General features: G+C 38.4%; 2 protein-coding genes across 5 annotated transcripts in view; one reads left to right on the top strand and one right to left on the bottom strand.

The window, feature by feature from the left end:
• LOC126484598 (bromodomain-containing protein 7) overlaps nucleotides 1-9,417 on the bottom strand; it is a 137,407-nt gene extending 127,990 nt beyond the window's left edge. The window contains exon 1 of one of the 3 annotated variants that reach the window (XM_050108163.1): nucleotides 9,283-9,417. In XM_050108163.1, coding sequence (XP_049964120.1) covers nucleotides 9,283-9,307 — 25 coding nt within the window. In that variant the 5' untranslated portion in view covers nucleotides 9,308-9,417. Of the gene's footprint in view, nucleotides 1-8,994; nucleotides 9,177-9,282 lie in introns of those variants that run through there. The other 2 variants (XM_050108161.1, XM_050108162.1) reach the window with 2 other exon arrangements.
• Nucleotides 9,418-9,474: 57 nt separating this feature from the next.
• The window catches only part of LOC126484599 (cytoplasmic tRNA 2-thiolation protein 2-A), a 103,831-nt gene continuing 92,145 nt past the window's right edge, over nucleotides 9,475-21,160 (top strand). For both annotated transcript variants that reach the window (XM_050108165.1, XM_050108164.1), the window contains exon 1: nucleotides 9,475-9,727. In XM_050108165.1, coding sequence (XP_049964122.1) covers nucleotides 9,663-9,727 — 65 coding nt within the window. In that variant the 5' untranslated portion in view covers nucleotides 9,475-9,662. The remainder of the gene's footprint in view (nucleotides 9,728-21,160) is intronic.

Here is a 21,160-nt window from a genome sequence, read left to right as displayed (position 1 = left end):
TTGCTCTCTATAATTAAATACAAACCGGAGGAAGAAAGATTAGGTTCAATGTTCCATCACCAACATAGTCCTTAAAGATGGTCAACAGACTTAGATAGGGTGAGAATAGGGAAGGGAGTGTGACATATACTTTTGAATCATTTTCGAATTTGCCTGGAACTACTTAGTGAAAGCACGGAAGACCTAAATCTGGATCACTAGATGGTGATTTGAACCTTGCTCCTTCCAAATGTTAGTGTACTGTGATAACCAATATTCCATCTCAATTGTTAACTGATTACAAATGTAAACAGTATTTCTGCATACAGGTCAAGAGTGAATGTGCCACATCACTATTTTGAAGTTTACTGAAAAAAATGTATGTTAAAGTTCCACATGAAACCTCTCCAAAACTACAAAATTTTGATTTTGTGATGATTACTTAAAACACTACAGACGTCTCTAAATGAGAGTACTTGTGAAAACACCATAACAAAAGAGAAAATCAAAAAATTGTAATAAGGAAACATCAAGTGAGTGATACATATTTCAATTTATTTTCAATAAATTTTTGTTCCCAGTAGTATGAGACATGATTAATACACACACACACACACACACACACACACACACACACACACACTTCTGGGCTTTTTTCTTTTTCTATTTTTCCCCTTTTTTGGAAAAATAAACTATAAAAATTTGTAAAATTCAAAATTATGTTTTGAAAACATGAATAGTCACAGGACGTTAACTGTCTTGAGAACAGATAAAGAGGAAGTTTTTAAACATTTTGTGGCTGTGAGTTCAGCAACCATATATGCAATTATATAAAATGTAAGGGCCAGCCAACCAGGACTGTCTTCATCAGAATGCTAAAAGTTACATGAAATCACATAACTTTACAATTTCAGCATAAATGACATGTTTGTGTGCCATGAGTCAAGAATAAAAATGATAATAAAAATGATGATAAAAATGACAGTTATCACAAAACGATAAAACCATGGTTGCAAGTGGCGACACAAGGTAACTGCTATAGTCCGATGCCTGTTACACTGTGCATGTGCCAGTCTCAGCCAGCTACAGCAGTTAACTTGTGCCCCCACTTGCAACCATGGTTTTATCATTCTGTAATAACTGTCTGTCTTTTTTATTATGATTTTTATTCTTGACTCGTGGAATATGGACTTGTCATTTGACGACATTGTTGCTGAAATTTTGAAGTTGTTATGTGATTTCATGTAACTTTTACCATTCTGATGAGGGCAGTCTTAGAACTATCACAACCTGGTTAATGTGGTTTTTAAAAAAATTATGTGCAACAGCTTTGCTGACTATTACATTTTATATAATAAAGTGGAAGGACTGTTAAGTGTCAGCTATGACATTCTTAAACTGTGAAAAAATTCGTATGTAAAGAGAAAGAATCTAAAACTTTTTGGTTATTCAGAAATTATTTTTCTCCAAAACCCTCATCCTAAATGTTCTAAAAGTTTCATGATACATTAGTTGTTTATTGTACAAAATGACTGTGTGGCATTGTTGGCCAGGAGGCCCCTTGCAGGAATTCCTGCTGTGGGGTTGCAAATCTTATTTCAGGGGATGCCACACTGGGCAACTTGTGTGTTGTTGTTGTTGATGATGATGATGATGATGATGATGAAAGGATTATGAGGGCAACACAACACCGAGTCCATGGACGGAGAAAATCTCCATCCCAGCCGGGAATTGAACCTGGGCCTACTGTGTTGTAGACAAACACATTACCACCCAGCTAACCAGACGGATATTGTTCTTCGGAAATGTACAATCAGAGTGGGCAATACTTGTCTGCACAAAATGTGAGGAATTTTTTAGGTTGATCTAACTCTACTGTCAAGGCCAAAAAATCATGGACACTTGAATAATGAAATTGATTCCCGATTTTAATTAAATGTCATGCAAAACTGGTATTTCTGAATCAAAATAACTCCTCTACACGATTATAAGTGAATGGAAAACAATTCATAATTTTACAACAAAAATGAGATTTATAAAATATATATACCCATTTTTCTTTTTATGATATTATTCACAAATTATTATTGTCTTCTGTCATGATTTTACTTTTTCATGACTTTCCATGAATTAAAACTGTCTACAATATAACAATCAACACTGCACAGTTAAAAAGAGGTTTTTTCCCCACCTGTTTCTCATTTAACTTGTATAGCTGAGCTTACTTTTGAACATAAACAACGATGATCCAACAAGAACAGTACTTGGGAAATGGGAACTGCACACTGATCTTTTGATGATGGCCATTTGAAAGCATTAGCAGGACCATGAGGTGCCAGAAAGGAGACGGTTGTATCTTGCACCCACCACTGATTGTTATGCATAGAAGAAATGAAGTGGCTCACTACAAAGTCTTCTAATGTATACTGCAGCCTCTGCACTTCACACACAGTACCAAGTTGCGTTTCATGGAGAACCACTCTTGCAAATGTATGTGCCACTCCAGGATGCAACCCAGTAGAGACTTGATTGAATTCCTAGCACAGGCTTCATAGCAAACCACTCTTCTCTCTTTTTTAAACAGAATTCCCTTAACACACTTTTATTTAGAATTAAGAGTTTCATGTTTGTTATTAATGTTGGCATACAAATCCAGTAGCATCTCTTATAGCATCAACAGCTTAATGCTAGATATTAAATCTAGTTGCAAGATATTTACAGAGACCTCCAACCCTGTCACATGCACTTTTTCCTTGACCTGTTACTGAAAATATCCTGTGCTACAATGTTGACCAAGCTCATACAGTTGAAAGCGGTGTTTAAAATGAGGTGCTGCGCCATCAGTCACACACACGTTTAGGAAATGCATGGTCTCTAGATGCTATGTCATCAATTATGCCGACAGCATAGCAGCAAGTCCACTGTCATGAACGAGATAATCACTGACAACAACAAAATAGTGTGATGTTCTAAGAAAGTGAGCAACGCAAGTGAATATTAATACCTGTGATGCATGCCAGTGGTAACTTTGAATTTTGTTCTGTGAAGCAACTGACCAGTTCTCAGCAAAGTTAAAATGAGGAACTAATGTGTCAGTATTCTGGGATGTGGCTGATTTCACTTATGCTATGGCCTGTCTCTCAATCCTCCAGATATGAAATGAGCTACTCCTTTCACGATCCAATGCTTAACCTCTGTAACAAACTTGTCTGGCTCTACTGTCTTGTTCACCAACTCTCCTTCCTCCCAAAATGCATAGGGTATGTCACTGTTAGTATCCTGTAGGAGTAATGCTTCAACAGCACCAAGGCACATTGCACACTCCTGCAACCAACATTTATCTTGCAGCTCTCAATATATACAAGAAAGCATCAGGTCCAGCTCTGTTTCCTTCTTTCCTGTGACACTGCTTATGGTGAAACAAACAAGTTCATTTTACCCATTTTGGTCACAAGGAGTAGAATTTTGTGAGACCAATTTTTAAATTCGGGTTCTCCTTTTTCATTGGGAGATATGCTTCTCTTATTGATCTTTTCATGTATCATTTTACCTTTTTCACCATTTTCACTAACAGAGATAACATTAGACTTGTTAGGACTTTGCTCGCTGCAAGCTTTGTCATCACTTAGGTAATATTACAGAGCAATAATAAGTGTATCATCTTGAAACAGATGCCTACAGTAAGCAACAGGACATGCCCAAATACCTTTCTCATTCTTTATTTTACAAGCTTGTGAAATCAAATAATGTGAGGAATTGGGTACACATTTCTGTATCTGCTGCTTAGAGTAGCTACCTTGTTTCAGTGTCAGTAACTGTACCTTCTCAGTATAGCTGGCTGCTGAGATAGCAGTATTTAGGTCTTGAAGCCACACATAAAATTTCGCGCACTTATTACTATCTTCAGGTTCTGCAACAAGCGCTTCCATATTATCCACTTCACAAAGCTTTGAAGATGTTGCTTGTGTAAATTTCAATTTCTTCCACTTTTCTTTTTACACACTGTATTCTTGTGTTTCTTACCTTTTCTGGGCATTTAAGGGGGTTAAAGTAGGGGCTATAGCAGAAATACCAACATTCAATGCATCAGGAATATAAACATATGCACTGTCTTCATCAGTTTCACATTCAGCTGATGGGGATCATTCAGGTAGAGTGTCACTAAATTTCTTTCTGTAGTGAGAGTAACAATTCTTGCATAAAGGATGTGATGCTAATATCGTTAATTGAGGACCAAGATATTTCTGCAATACTCTGACAGATTTCTAACAACTGTGAAGCGTTTTTCATTTTTCTTAAACACCAGTTTCTTGTGTTTTTCTTCATAGTTTTTCTTCATAGTTCACACACTTCACTCTCAGTATTGTATTTCCTCACTGACATTGTATCTAACAAAAAGTTCAAACCAAACACACAACTCAATGCAGAATGTTTTATGTGCAAGTTCTCACTCGTTTATTATAAACAGCAGAGTGCTGGAAACAGTGTTGCCAACAAGTATATTTTACAACAGGAATTCAGTGATGGGAAATATGCAGAATTTGAAAATTTTTTAACACTTTACACAGAAAAATAGTGCCCATTATGTTTGCATTGACTACTAACATATTAACCAAACAATATTTTGTATAATTCTCTAAAGTTTTTGGATGGGAGTTTTTGAGTAAATAATTTTTAAAATCTCATAAAAATGCAATTTACATTTTTAGTAATAAATATTTACATAATACAGATAGCTGGAGCTGATAAGATATATATATATATAATAGAGGGAAACATATATATATAATCCTTCACACACACACACACACACACACACACACACACACACACACACACATATATATATATATATATAATCCTTCACACACACACACACACACACACACACACACACACACACACACACACACATATATATATATATATATATATATATATATATATATAGTTATAATATAGGGAAACATTCCACGTAGGAAAAATATATCTAAAAACAAAGATGATGTGACTTACCAAATGAAAGTGCTGGCAGGTCGACAGACACGCAAACAAACACAAACGTACACACAAAATTCAAGCTTTCGCAACAAACTGTTGCCTCATCAGGAAAGAAGGAAGGAGAGGGAAAGACGAAAGGATGTGGGTTTTAAGGGAGAGGGTAAGGAGTCATTCCAATCCCGGGAGCGGAAAGACTTACCTTAGGGGTAAAAAAGGACGGGTATACACTCGCGCACACACACACACATATCCATCCACACATATACAGACACAAGCAGACATATCATATGTATAAGTCTCTAAAGTTTTTGGATGGGAGTTTCTAAGTAAATAATTTTTAAAATCTCATAAAAATGCAATTTACATTTTTAGCAATAAATATTTACATAATACAGATAGCTGGAGCTGATAAGATTATATATATACCTCCAGAGAAATTCATGAACATGAGTTGCCATGATCTGTATGATTTGAAATGAAATCACCACAGTGTCAAGCAGGTGGATCTCGCAAGGAAACCACAATATGAGGTGAGAAGAAAAATGGAGGTGGGGCACAATATGCAGTAAAAATACATGCCTATGAGGCACTTGCTGCAGACAGAAGCATCCACTGTATATTTTAATTGCTTTACAAGACTCTCAATACTTTGGAGAAGCATGCATCAAGTGAGTGGACTGATGATGCAGAAGACCCACTATGATTTAACAATGAAATTAGAAAAATGCAGAGGAAGCAAAAGTTGTTGCACTCTCGGTTCAAAAACGGGTGTGAAACGCCAACAGGCAAAAGTTAATAGAAATTCGTGCGTCTGTAAAAAGATCAATGCACGAAACTTACAATTACCATCGTCATTACTTAGCAACAGATTTTACCAAGAATATTCTGGTCCTAGGTGAAATTGCAAATGGGTCTAAGACTCCCATCCAGTCACTCGTAACCAGTCTAGTGTGACAGTAGAAGACGGAACAGGGAAAGCCAAAGCTAAAAATTTTGCACGTAAGAAATTGTTCATGCAAGAGAATCACACAAACATACTGTCGTTTCACCATCCTACCGACTCCTGTATGGATGACATAGTAAGTAAAGTATCTGTGGTTGGAGAAACAACTGAAATAGTTGAAAGCAAATAAGTTGGCAGGTCCTGAAAGAATCACAATTCAGTTTTATAAAGTGTAATCTGCAGCACTGGCCCCTAACTTGGCTTGCATTTATAGCAAATATCTCAACCAACGCAATGTCCCAAGCAGTCGGAAAAAAGGGTAGGTGACTCTTGTATATAAGAAGGGTACAAGAATAGACCTATAAAATTATACATTCGCAGTTCAAATACAACAAATTTCCTTGACAGTGAAAAGCTTCCGTCCACAATTCAGTGGTTTTAAAAAGTGTGACTTGTGCGAAACTCAGCTTGCCCTCCGCTCATGATATCCTGGGAACAACGGATAATGGGCAACAGGCAGTTCCTAACTGCCAAATGTTAATGAAGATATAAGCATATGGAACAGTTTCCTAGATATGTGAGTGGCTTGAATATGTTGACCTCGATGGCAAGTGTTCATCAGAGACAAGGGTTTCGTCACGCCTCTGGGAAGCGAGATAGGACTGCTGTTATTTTCTATATATGTAAATGATCTGACAGACGGGCTAAGCAGCAGTCTGCAGCTGTTTGCTGGTGATGCTGTGGTGGATGGGAAAGTGTCACCATTGAGTAACTGTAGGAGGATACAAGAGGACGCATACAAAATTTCTAGTTGGTATGATGAATGGCAATTAGCTCTAAATATAGCAAAATTTAACTTAATGTGGGAAAGTAGGAATAATGAACTCTTAACATTTGGTTACAGCATTAGTAATGTGTGCTTGACACAGTTAAGCCAATTAAATATCTAAGCATAAAGTTGTGAAGCAATATGAAATGCACTGAGGCCATAAGGATTGCAGTAGTGAAGATGAATGGTTGACTTAGTTTATTGGGAGAATTTTAGGGAAGTGTGGTTCACTTGGAAAGGAGACTGCATACTGGACACCAACGTGGCCCATTGTCAAGTACTGTTTGAGTGTTTGGGATCCACGCTATGCCAGCTTAAAGTAAGACAATGAAGCAATGCAGAGGAAATCTGCTACATTTGCTACCGATAAGTTTGACCAACATACAAGCATTAAGGAGAGGCTTCAGGACCTCCAATGGAAATCGCAGGAGGGAAGGCGAAGTTCTTTTTGAGCAACACTTCTGAGAAAATATAGAGAACCACCATTTGCAGCTGACTGCAGAATGATTCTACTGGTGCTATTATACGTTTCACATAAGGGCCACATAAGATAAAATTAGACAGATTTGAGCTTGTACACAGGCATATAGCCAACTGTTTTTCCCTTGCTCTATTTGCAAGTGAAACAGGAAAGGAAATAGCTAGTGTGGTACAGGGTACCCTCTGCCACATACCATATGGTGGCCTGTGAAGTATGTGTGGATTTGGGAGTGTAACATCCACAGTCTTGGACACAAGATCAGGCCTGAATTTGTCTAGGTTAATCTAATTCTTATTAATACATTTGTAATAAAAATGTCTAAAAAAGAAAAACATAACACTGTTACGGATGAGTAACAAATTGACAGGATACCTGCAGAAAATTTATAAAAACTTATCTACACTTGTAGGACAGCTGGTACTGCTCATCAAGGACCATAAATCACTTGAAGTACAACTGGTACAGTACGATACGGAACTATTATGGGTTACTATATGTTTGGTTAAACATACAAGGGAAATGTGCCGTTCAATTACAGATGTGTATTCAAAACACAGGTGCATTTTGTAATAATCAAGCACTCTGCACCAAGTGGGCCTGTACGAACTAATAACACTTGGTTCCTTACACACCATTAACAATTTGCTTCCAGTGTTTGGTCAAAACTGGATATGAAACATAGGCCTATTGTGTATTCTCACAAGCATCTCTGGCTACAATTCCCCCCCTCCCTAAAACATAGGTTCATTGTTACCTGACTACAGTTCCGTTCAAAAGCGAGTAGGCTATCAAGCATATTTCTGTCGCTAATATTCAGCTGTAGGATTTTGCACTGTCCTTGATTATTTGTAAATATTGCAATACACGCGCAGTATAGATAAAGCGAATGCTGTTACATTAGAATCAAGAGGCGAGGGGCTGAATAAACGCACAAAAAAAGTTTCCCGCCATGCAAAAGTGAAACACTGCTGTTTTTAAATATTTACTAATACACAATCATTTCCCTAGTAAAATATGCACATTATGCCATACTGCTGTTGGTTACATACCTTTTTGGGCCATTAAGTTACTATCTTCAGTTCACGATTACAACAATAACAGTAGTGCGAATTACAATACGCAGAATAATTATATCGCTCTAGGGCAACAAAACACTTAATATCGGGATATTACATTAAAGGCAGTTTTCCAAGTATTTATCTGCGGCAACACTTAGCTGCTACACCAACAGATAGCACCGTTACATATGAAACGATGGTATCAAGATGCACCCACTTTCCCTTGCACACCAATACCGTCAACATGACAACGCACTGCTTTACTAGTCTCGTTATCCTCACTCCTGTCGAAAATGCAATACAATCATGTTTACTCTGATTTCATTAAAAACCACAGTGTCCATAGTTTTGCTGCCGATGACCTTCAATAAGTTGCCCACATTTATTAGCACTAAGACAATTAAATATGCTGTTCTACAAATCAGCCTGGTTATAATCGTAGCTTGAACTAAAATGTCATGGAAATTTTACGTTTGAAGCCATTCGTCTACAATCTCAGCATTGGTAGGGTCATACCACTTCAATCAGTTTTGGATTTAATCAATACCACACTATCGGCTACGTACGAAAACAATGTCAATACTACGCATGCAAAATACTCAAAGGCAAGATAGTGCACCAGTAGTCTAACAGAAAGCAATCCACAGAATGCAACATCTGACAGCAACAAAATACGCGGGCTTGTTTGTGTACGCTCTATTACCTTCGTAACGCTCCCGTTTTTCCGATTTATGTTTCTTGTGTTTCTTCGAACCCATAATAAATAACACCACCGTCGACAGCCAACAAAATAATTATGGCAGAAGTATGTAGTTTTACAAAATTAGCGAACCATTATCACAAAAACCTGACCAACGCTCGCAAATTCACAAACACATGCATACAAAGATAATAAATTGACTAAATGTTTGAGCGTCGTTGGTAACACATCATTAGCAGCGCTTAACGTGTGTTTCAACAACATATATCGTAAATTAGATATCACACTTACCTTTAGATGCAGTTACAAAAGACATAGCTCGGTCTAGTGAACAGAAATATGTCAAGAAGCAGCCTTGCAGTGTTATTGCTTCAATAGACTTTCTTTTTCACTTGAAACAATCCGCTTTTTGCCATCATGTTGTTGGTGACACTGTGAGAATAACTGAGATATCTTTCAGAATAGCTGCAATTACCGGTCAAAGTGCAACATCTTCATCGGTGATTATCCGAGGCAGCTAGGTTATGATGTATGCTGTGTTTACATGTTGAATGTGTAGATTTGCGTGGTGCAAATAAAAAGTTAATTTTGTTCGTATACGTGTTGTCAAGTGTATTAACATTTACTTTTGACCGCGTGTTAAGTGTACCTCGAAGGTGTTTAGCTTGACAATGTGCACTGTGGGTGATGAAGATGTGGGAGAGAATTCTTACATGCAGCCGAAGACCAAATCACCGTACGTACTGTAGTGTTTATGATGAATTGCTATCCAGTTAGTGACATCAAGAAAAATGTCTCAAGCTTCTTGTATTAAGAATGAGAGCGGAAGACTTGTTAGATTATTTATTTATTTTATTCATTCATTCGTCCACAAATCATTTGCTACGATGATATCGGACATCTCAGAAACGACAGAAATAATATATACATCTAAAATATTAACAAAAATATGATTAGATGAGAATAGCGCAGGAAATTACCTATTCAAAGTAGTCATCCCATCATTCGTCTTAGCGACAAAGGGGAAACGAAGGAAAATCCAAGCCAGGATAGCCGGGCGAGGAGTCGGTACGTGCTTGGTAGGGCAGTCACAAAATATATCGCCTGCACTGTGCGCACGATATGCACAATAAGTAAATAAATGAAAAATAAATTCTGAAAGTAAAAACACTACTGAAAAGTGGAAACACATGCACAAATTACATAACATTGCAGAAAAGTACAAAAGGCACATTAAGTCAGTTATTGATGTAGGTGAAACATGAAACTTTGATTTAAAATACCAATCAAAAAATAAAACACACTAGCATATTATGTAACATTGCTAAAAAGCATAAAGCATGAGCACCTAGAAAACCTGCCGATACTTTAACCATCACAATTATGCTAGCACCAGATCCCTTCTCAGCAGAGGTGTATCACACTGCATTTGAAACAGAAAACCAACAGCAGAAACGTTCTTTGCAAAGACAAACACAGCAGCAGTGGTGCATCAGTTAACAGAATCAAAAGAACCCAACAATGAATGAGGGTGTAGTAATCTTATGAGCTAACTTATTCAACAGCAAATGATTTTAACCCTAATCTAAAAACCGTTTCCATGTCCTTCTCATAGATGTTGGCAGTGCATTATAAAGAATGACACCTAGGTGGTTCGCATGTTTACACACACACACACACACACACACACACACACACACACACACACTAAACTGGTGATCCCTTGATGTCTCAGAATATGGTCTATCAGCCAATCCCTTCTTTTGGTCAAGTAGTGCCACAAGTCTCTTGTCTCTCATATTTTATTCAGTACTTCCTCATTAGTTACACGATTGACCCATCTAATCTGTGTTATTTTGTAGCACCACATTTCAAAACCTTCTATTCTCTTTTTTTATCCAAACTGTTTTTTGTCCATGTTTCACTTCTGTGTGTGGCTAAATTCCAGACACATACCTTCAGAAAAGACTTCCTATCATCTAAATCTATATTTGATGTTAACAGATTTCTCCTCTTCAGAAATGCTTTTCTTGCTATTGCCAAACTACATTTATATCATCTCTACTGCGGCCATCAGTAGTAATTTTGCTGCCCAAATAGAAAAACTCATCTGCTGCTTCAAGTATCCCTTTTTCTAATCTAATTATCTAATTCCCTAATTCCCTGACTCATTTGATTTAATTTGACTACATTCCATTATCTTTGTTTTGCTTTTGTTGATGTTCATCTTGTATCCTCTTCTCAAAGGGCCACTTTCCAACTGCTCTTCCACATTCATAACTGTTTCTGACAATTATAATGTCATCGGCAAACCTCAAAATTTTTATTTCATTTCCCTCAGTTTTAATTCCTACTCCAAAAATTTCTTTGGTTTGCCTTACTGCTTGTTCAGTGTACAGATTTAATAACATCAGAGAGAGGCTACAACCCTGTCTCACTCACTTCCCAACCAATGCTTCCTTTTCATATGCCGGACTCTTATTACTGCCATCCGGTTTCTGTACAAGTTTTAAATAGCCTTTCACTCCCTGTATTGTACCCTGCTATATTTAGAATTTCAGAGTATTCCAGTCAACATTATCAAAAGCTTTCTCTGAGTCTCGAAATGCTGTAAATGTAGGTTTGCCTTTCCTTAACCTATCCTCTAAGATAAGCCGTAGGGTCAGTATTGCCTGGGCATTCCTACATGTCTCTGGAATATCAAACAGATCTTTCCCGAGGTCGGCTTCTACAAGTTTTTTTCCATTCTTCTGCAAAGAATTTGTGTTAACAACTTGCAACAATGACTTACTGAACTGATACTTCGGTAATTTTCACATGTGACAACAACTGCTTTCTTTGGAATAGGAATTATCACATTCTCCTTAATGTCTGAGAGTGTTCCGCCTGCCTCGTACATCTTGAGTTGTGTCATGGCTGGCTCTCCCTGGCCTATCAGTAGTTCTGATAGAGTGTCATCTGCTCCTGGGGCCTTGTTTTGACATAGATCTTTCAGACTTCTGCCAGATTCTTCTAGTGTATCTCCCATCTCATCTTCATCTACCTCTGCTTCCCTCTCTATAATATTGCTTCCAAGTTCATCTCCCTTGTATAGACAATCAAAATATTCCTTCCACCTTTCAGCTCTCCCTTCTTTGCTTAGGACTGGTTTTCCATCTCAGCTCTTTGATATTCATACAGCTCCTTCTCTTTTTCCCCAAAACCTCTTTATTTTTCCTGTAGGCAATACCTGTCTTTCCTCTAGCAAAATATGCTTCTAAATCCATACATTTGTACTTTAGCCATTCCTGCTTAGCAATTTTGCACTTCCTGTCAATCTCATATTTTAGACGTTCATGTTCCCTTTCACCTGCTTCATTTTTAAATTTTCTCTTTTCATCAATTAAATTCAATATCTCTTGTGTTATTTAAGAATTCCTACTATGCTTGTCTTTTTACGGTCTATTTGTTCCTCTTGAACCTACCCATTCTTCTACTGTATTTCTTTCCCCTTTTCTACTCAACCATTGCCTGATGCTCCCCCTAAAGCTCTCAGCATCCACTGGTTCTTTCAACTTATCCAGGTCCCATCTCTTTAATTTCCTGCATTTTCCCAATTTCTTCAATTTTAACTTCATCCTATCCATTTCTCATTTTATATTTTCTAACCTATCTGTGCAGTTAAGGAATCTAACATTCCATGTTCCAATCTGTAGAATGCCAGTTTTGTTTCTCCTGATGATGACATCCTCCTGAGTAGTTTCTGCCCAGAGATTCAAATGGGTGATTTGTTTTAACTCCGGCATATTTTACCCAAGAGGATGCCATCATTATTTAACCAAACAGTACAGCTGCATGTCCTCGGGAAAAGTTATGTATGTAGTTTCCCCTTGCTTTCAGTGCTTTGTAGTATCAGCACAGCAAGACCATATTTGATGTTACATGGCCAGGTCAGTCAATCATCCAGACTATTGCCTCTGCAACTACTGAAAAGGCTGCTGAGAAACCACATGTTTGTTTGGCCTCTCAACAAATACCCCTCCATTGTGATTGTACTTACATCATGGCTATCTGTGTTGTTGAGGCACGCAGGCCACCCCACAGGCAGCAAGGTCCATGGTTGGGGTGGGGGGGGGGGGGGGGGGGGGACGCACAGTAAGCAATCCAACTTTTCTAATAAAAGCTTGCAGTGAGCCCTAGCTGAACTGTGTATCAAGATTCAAATAGCCCTTTCCTGTAATGAAAAACTTTTATTTAATTGAATGTTAATTTTACTCTAGAAAACTATTTCATAAGCTGCAAGGGACTGCAGCAATAAACAAAATAATCCATTCTAGCTCCATTTGGGGAGCAAAGTTAAGGAATAATTCTCAGAGCAAAACACGCAGGACAGACTTTCTGGGAGAGAGTAGTTACATGGTCTTTCCAGTCTTGGCCAACATACATTCCAAAAAGCTTTGTACATCGTACTCTTTCTAACTCATTTCTAACCAATACCAGATGGAGATCTTGGTTTTGTCTCATCTTCTCAAATTGTATGTAATTTGTTCTCTTCACATTTAGGGTCAGCTGCTGGCATCGAACTAAGAATGTAAGGACTGTATCAGTTGTAGTGGGATGAGATTCCGTAACGTCACTTACTATTACACTAGTGTCATCTCTAAGCAACAAGATCTCGACTGCAGTGTCTGATGGGTGCATATCTTTTGTGTAATAAAGAACAAGCGGGGGCCTAACACACTACCCTGGACTTTCTTTGCATCAGATACTAATCTGATTTCATGATTAACATGAGCTGATGTAAGTTCCACAACTTCTAATCTTTTTTTGCAAATTTGATTGAAGCCACATGTTTTCTATTTATTTTATTCCCATTTCATTCAATATAGCTAAAAGGCTTTAATGACAAATTGTGTTAAAAACTTTAGAAAGATCTAAATTAACTCCTACAAGACTATTGTCATGACATATATCCTAATTACTAAATGTTTCATAGGTATGGAAATGTCATGTGGCTAGGGCCTCCCGTCGGGTAGACCGTTCGCCTGGTGCAGGTCTTTCGATTTGACGCCACTTCGGCGACCTGTGCGTCGATGGGGATGAAATGATGATGATTAGGACAACACAACACCCAGTCCCTGAGCGGAGAAAATCTCCGACCCAGCCGGGAATCGAACCCGGGCCCTTAGGATTGACAGTCTGTCACGCTGACCACTCAGCTACCGGGGCGGACGTTTCATAGGTGTAATCATTTATCATTGTTTTTGTGCCTCTCTCTATTAAAATCCATGAGTGAAATGGGTCAGTAATTTTCAACTTTATGCCTATTTCCACAATTGAATAGATGTATCACTATCAATACATTAGATCTTTCGGGGAACTCATCCTCAGTGAATGATAAATTAATAATGTGAGCCGATGGCTTTAGAATTTGTGAAGTAATGTGGATTATGTGTCACACTGGAACATCATCTACACCAGCTGACATTTTGCATTTGAGGCTTTTCTCACATTTACTAATGCATGCTTATTAGTTGGAACTAACCTCAAGCTGTGAAAAACCTAAGTTTATTCATATTTGTGATTTAAGCTAAGTGTTGAGGGAAACATCTATAAAGTACTCATTTATGTAATTAGGCAGGTCTTTTTGTCAATATTGTATCATCAGCATTTATTAGAGTAATTTCCTGTTTTTCATGTATCTCTCCTGCCTTGGCAATTACTTGTTGACATATTTTCTTATAAGTCTATGCATATTTTATAAATTAGTGATCTGTGGATCTTTTCATTTTAAAACTGAACATTTTTAAAGTCCAACAAGAAAAATGGCAATCTTAAAACCTGATGTATTCCAGGAACTGTATTTAGTGATCCAGTGTGATTTAGCTATCAATTTTGCAGGAAAATACATTTCAGAATTGGACATAAGCATTGTTAGCACTTGGAAATACGGAAGCGTCCGATCCCGCCCGTCTGCTTTGACCCATGACGTCGCAAATATGGCGGAAACGACCATAAACCACGATTCCAATATGGCGCATATAAAGTCGTTACGTATACATTATGAGGACGAAAATACATGGAAAAACAAACATACACACGTTCCACAAAAAGCCTAATGACACTAATGGGACAACCGCGGGAAATAGGGGGTTTTTGGGTGGAGGAAAAACTAAATATAAACAAATTTAGACATCCACCCCCATACAAAACAACGAAAAAAGCGACATCACAAAACTCCCAAAATACCACTAAACACAATATCATCTGGAATCCGACACTTCTCTTGACCTATATAGCTCAACAGCAGCTCCCGATCCCATAAATTAGGACCTAACACTTCCCTTGACCTATATAACTCAAAAACATCTCCTGATACCAATACCAACATTCACAGCCACACATTGGGATCGAACACTTCCCTTGACCAGTTACCCTTACGACATCTCAACATACAGCTGTCCATGGTCCGAGACGCCGGAACTATAAGTAAGCCTCATTTCTTCACGACATACTGAACACTTCACGACTTCATCCAAAAATCCGAATAGTTGAAGAAATTTTATTAGAGACAACGCACTGTCCCTCATAGCCGACAACCGAAAACTGTTGACCCTGTCAGTCATATCCATACCTACCAAAGACATGAAAAAAGCAATTTACCAAAATTCACACACCATGCCACACTCGCAAACAAAACCAAAAACATCACCTAACACACCACCAGAGAGCACCACCGATCGCATCAAAACAACACCTACAAATATGCCACTCTCACAATCTAAATTCCTCTGAAAGGGCACAGCCGACTTCCTTCCCCATCATTCCCTAATCCGATGAGACCGATGACCACGCTGTCTGGTCTCCTTCCCCAAACCAACCAACCAACAAACAAACTAAATTCCGCGCCGTCGTGACGTCACACGCCACAACAGCCTTACGTCACGGGTCAAAGCCGACGGGTGGGATCGGACGCTTCGGTCAACCCTTAGCACTTGACTGTGAAAGCATTTCTGACCAGGATTCATTACTGAGACTACCAACAAAACTACCACAATTTTCTGCAGAAAAATTTCTTTTGTAAGAAAAAAATGCATTCCTCTCTTTTACAGATAAAGCTGGCATTATAAGGATGAGGGCATTATGATCAGATAGCCTTAGGTAAATCAGTATTAATAATTTGTGTCTATCTATGTGGTACCAATATTTGAAAGCATATTGTCTATAGTGCTTTCCGTTCTATTTGCTATTTTTGTGGGGCTATTTGTAAGAGGAAACATGTTAAAGCTATGCAGCACACTAAGAAACAGCTTCATAGATGCAGATCCATGCATAAAGTCTATATTGAAGTCTGCACAGGTTATTATAGTGACTTTTTCAGTAAACATAATGTCCAGTGGAGACCCCAATTAGTGAACGTGTCTGTGTCACCACTATGTGCTCTGTAAACTGCTGTAATTATCATGTTACCCAGGTCCCCATGCAGTTGAACAGCAGCTTCAAAATGTTTCTCGATACTCAAAGCTGCTGCCTCACTTCTCCTTTTATACTCAACATTAGAAACATAGGAAAATATGAACCCCACCACTTTGACATTCGTCCTACAGAACTGTCTAGCAAACTTGTAATGTTTAATATTAACAAAATGCAATTCTAAATCCCAGCACCAGTGCTCCAGATACACATATAGTCAATATTGTTATCCTTAACAGCAACTTCAGGTTCAAAAGATCCATTTCTCAGACTCTGGATATCATAGCTTAAAATATGAAAACCTCTGGAATAGAGACTGATGACAGATGTACTCACACTTTGCCGTGTCATAGCAGATGCTGTTTAGAGGTGAGATACCAAAAGTCCTTAAGTGGTATGGGTTTTCTGTCCCTTGCAGCTCTTCCTTTTGGCTGCATTTTACTGGTGAGGCTGACTATACAGCTGCCAGCAAAGGGTCTCCTTCTACTGCTGTTCTCTGAGCTCCAGCAAAGTCTTCCACTGCCTTGAAGGTTCCTTCACCACTGCTGGTGAGCTGTCCTGCACTGCTTGTGAGATTTTCTTTTGCCGGTGAGATGCCCTCTGCTTTCAGTGTTGTGTCCTCCAGTGCTGGTGAAAAGCAATCTGCTCAATATTCAATCTCATTCTTTTAATTTTAAAAACCGAGCAAAGGCAGCACATTGGACTTTTACTCTGAAGGTGTTAAGTTGGAATTCTTGTACAACCACAGAGTAGTAATTCCATCTGGAAAGGACATGACCAGTTCTTTCCACTCATCCTTCTTCATTCTACTCTGTGACTGTTAGATGGCAGTAGGCTGTAAACTGTTATAGGTGTGACAAATTGTCTCTAGCTTGCCAATGGATAGAGAATTTAGTATCAAATATATAAAGATTATAATAGCAAACTGAATGATGGTGATTATGGTTTCTCACCACAAAATGTTGTCTTCACTGTTTATTAGGGGACTCAAATTTTTCAGAGAAAGATGTGTTAATGACTTGCTGTGTGAGAGTTTATAAATTACTATTAACTCGACAAGAAGAGAGAGAGAGAGAGTGTGTGTGTGTGTGTCCTTCAACAACTGTATTGGTATAAAATACTGGTTGTTGGTTTGATGTGTTGGGAAGCCTGCTGTATCCCATGTCAAGGGGAGGCAGGTGCGAAGGGATTGGGGTATATTAATCATTAGCAGTTGTTGTAGTCTTCATTCCAAAGACTGGTTAGAACTTCCATCATCAAATTAACTATTCCAGCTATTCCTTAATGCCTCAGGCAATGTCATGTCCTGTCAAGTTGTAGCATAAAGCACATTTCTTCTCATTTCTGTGCGGTACCTCCTCATTAGTTACTCAATGCATTCATCTATAATGCCATATTGTAAAAGTGTCTATTCTCTTCTCCTCTGAACTGAATATTATCCACATTTCACTTACATACAAATTTACGCTCCGTACAATTGCCTTCGGAAAAGCCTTCTTAATGCTTAAATGTATATTCAGTTTTAACAGATACACTTTTCTTGCTTTTGCCAGTCTGCATTTTATAAGCTCCCTGCATTGACCATTGTCAGTCATTTTGCTGTCCAAATGACATAACTCAAACTAGTTTTAGTGTCTCATTTCCTAATCGAATTCCATCACCATCGATTTAATTTGAATCACTGCTTTACCTTTGTTTCACTGTTCTTGATATCCATTGTATAACCTCTTTTCCATTCAACCACTCTTCAACGTCCTTTGCCATCTCTGACACAATACATTGTCATCGGCAAGCCTTTAAGTTTTGTTTCTTCACCCTGCCCTTTAATTCTCTTTTCAGATTCCTTTTGGTTTTCGTTTACCATTTCCTCAATATGCAGGATGAATAACATCTTTCACTACTTGCTCAGTATAGGCCCTACTGAATAACACTGGGAGAGACAAGTACTATATTTCACTTCTCAGTTGCTACTTCCCTTTCATACCCTTTGACCTTTATAATTGCAGTCTTGTTTCTGTACAAGTTGTTACATAACACTTCGTTTCCCAAATTTCACTGCTATTAGGCTTCAGAGGATTTGACGACTGTATTTTAGTCAGCATTGTCAAACACTTTCTCCAAATCTACAAATGCCATAAATGCAGGTGTCTTAGAGCCAGGCTCACATATTACTACATTTGTTTTTCCAATCCTCTGTTAGTAACCTGCATCAGTATTTTGGAATCATGATTGCAGTGCCAGCGTTATTCCGATTACAATGCGTAGTTCCTCTGAACGTGCACGTGTGCGGGAATATATATATAATGGATCTACGAGTACAAGTTGTAGACGCATGGTTGATGGCATATGGAAGTTCGAGTATGGCTGTGATTCGTGCATAAACAGGCAAATGGTAATCAACCACTCGCGAAAAGCAGGAAATCCTGGTTTGATTCCTGTACCAACACAAGTTTTCATTGTCTTGATATATCGGTGTTTCTTTGTGGATGCTTTTATTGCCGTCATTTATTTTTCTTAAAAGGGACCATGCTTTTCTGTTAGACATTTTGAAGTCTAGTTCTTGAACGGTTTTCATCCATTGTTCTCATCGAGTGACGTTAAGATTGTGTAGTAGGTCATCAGCAATTTCCTCGTCGTTGGTGTTGGGGAATGCCTGGTATTGTTTTTCACGTTCTTTATTCCATCTTGGGATATATTGTTTTTGGTACCCTTTAGGTATTTCCATTTTTGCGGAGCTTGTCACTGCTCCAACAAACCGCTTGTAGTTCTTTAGTTTAGGAGATATCTTCCTCAGGCACTTACCCAGGTTGTTAGAAAAAATTTCCCAGTTTGCTTTCTGGAAACTCCACCACAGGCGAGGAAGGGAAGTAATCAGAGTAATAGTTATTCCAATCTCTTTTAGAGAGGGTGGATGTTGGCTGTATGGGAAGTCTGGTAGAATATTATGAGAGATTCTCAGCAGTATATTTCCCTTGTCTGTGGTCATGAAGCATAGATCCAAGTTATATCCTCATCTCCATGCTGCCGAATAGAAGGAATCTCTATCCTTTACATCAAATACAAGGTACATATTGTTTTCATCTGCCCAGTTTGCAACTGCCTCACCATTGTCATAATTCTCTTTGTATTTCCATTGGGTGTGATGACTGTTGTAGTTGCCATCATAGACAGATGGATGTTGCAGTAGTGGTAGGACTTGTGGAGGGCATGAGACTGCAGGAGGTTTGCATGTGTTACTTATGGTGTACCCTCCGATTTCAATAACCACTTCGTATATGTTGTTGTTGGTAGATGTTGAATGGAATTGAACATTTTTGGTATTGGATCTCACTTAAGTTGCCACACCGTAAGCATGGTGATATATGGCACCAACTAAGTCGTAGTCTTATATTTTCTCTCTTTTTCTTAGTTGTTCCACTTTCTCTGTGTGTGTTTTCTGAATGGCAGCAATGCCAATGTCATTATCGTTTATAATCTTTTGCAGGACATCACTCTTTGCTCTGCTTATTCCTTCTATATATTTAGCTGGTAAATCCTGAGGCAAGGTCCAAGTTTTCTTGTCAGCGGGCCATGAGAATGACCGATGGGTTTCCTCTGTGCCATTGTGATTGTTGTTGTTGTTGTGGTCTTCAGTCCTGAGACTGGTTTGATGCAGCTCTCCATGCTACTCTATCCTGTGCAAGCTTTTTCATCTCCCAGTACCTACTGCAACCTACATCCTTCTGAATCTGCTTAGTGTATTCATCTCTTGGTCTCCCTCTACGATTTTTACCCTCCACGCTGCCCTCCAATACTAAATTGGTGATCCCTCGGTGCCTCAGAACATGTCCTACCAACCGATCCCTTCTTCTGGTCAAGTTGTGCCACAAACTTCTCTTCTCCCCAATCCTATTCAATACTTCCTCATTAGTTATGTGATCTACCCATCTAATCTTTAGCATTCTTCTGTAGCACCACATTTCGAAAGCTTCTATTCTCTTCTTGTCCAAACTATTTATCGTCCATGTTTCACTTCCATACATGGCTACACTCCATACGAATACTTTCAGAAATGACTTCCTGACACTTAAATCAATACTGGATGTTAACAAATTTCTCTTCTTCAGAAACGCTTTCCTTGCCATTGCCAGCCTACATTTTATATCCTCTCTACTTCGACCATCATCAGTTATTTTGCTCCCCAAATAGCAAAACTCCTTTACTACTTTAAGTGCCTCATTTCCTAATCTAATTCCCTCAGCATTACCGGACTTAATTAGACTACATTCCATTATCCTTGTTTTGCTTTTGTTGATGTTCATCTTATATCCTCCCTTCAAGACACCATCCATTCTGTTCAACTGCTCTTCCAAGTCCTTTGCTGTCTCTGACAGAATTACAATGTCATCAGCGAACCTCAAAGTTTTTATTTCTTCTCCATGAATTTTAATACCTACTCCAAATTTTTCTTTTGTTTCCTTTACTGCTTGCTCAATATACAGATTGAACAACATCGGGGAGAGGCTACAACCCTGTCTTACTCCGTTCCCAACCACTGCTTCCCTTTCATGCCCCTCGACTCTTATAACTGCCATCTGGTTTCTGTACAAATTGTAAATAGCCTTTCGCTCCCTGTATTTTACCCCTGCCACCTTTAGAATTTGAAAGAGAGTATTCCAGTCAACATTGTCAAAAGCTTTCTCTAAGTCTACAAATGCTAGAAACGTAGGTTTGCCTT

This window comes from Schistocerca serialis, chromosome 6, assembly GCF_023864345.2.
Source record: "Schistocerca serialis cubense isolate TAMUIC-IGC-003099 chromosome 6, iqSchSeri2.2, whole genome shotgun sequence".
In the NCBI taxonomy this organism is placed as follows: Eukaryota; Metazoa; Arthropoda; class Insecta; order Orthoptera; family Acrididae; genus Schistocerca; species Schistocerca serialis.
This window is presented reverse-complemented; position numbering and strand designations above follow the sequence as displayed.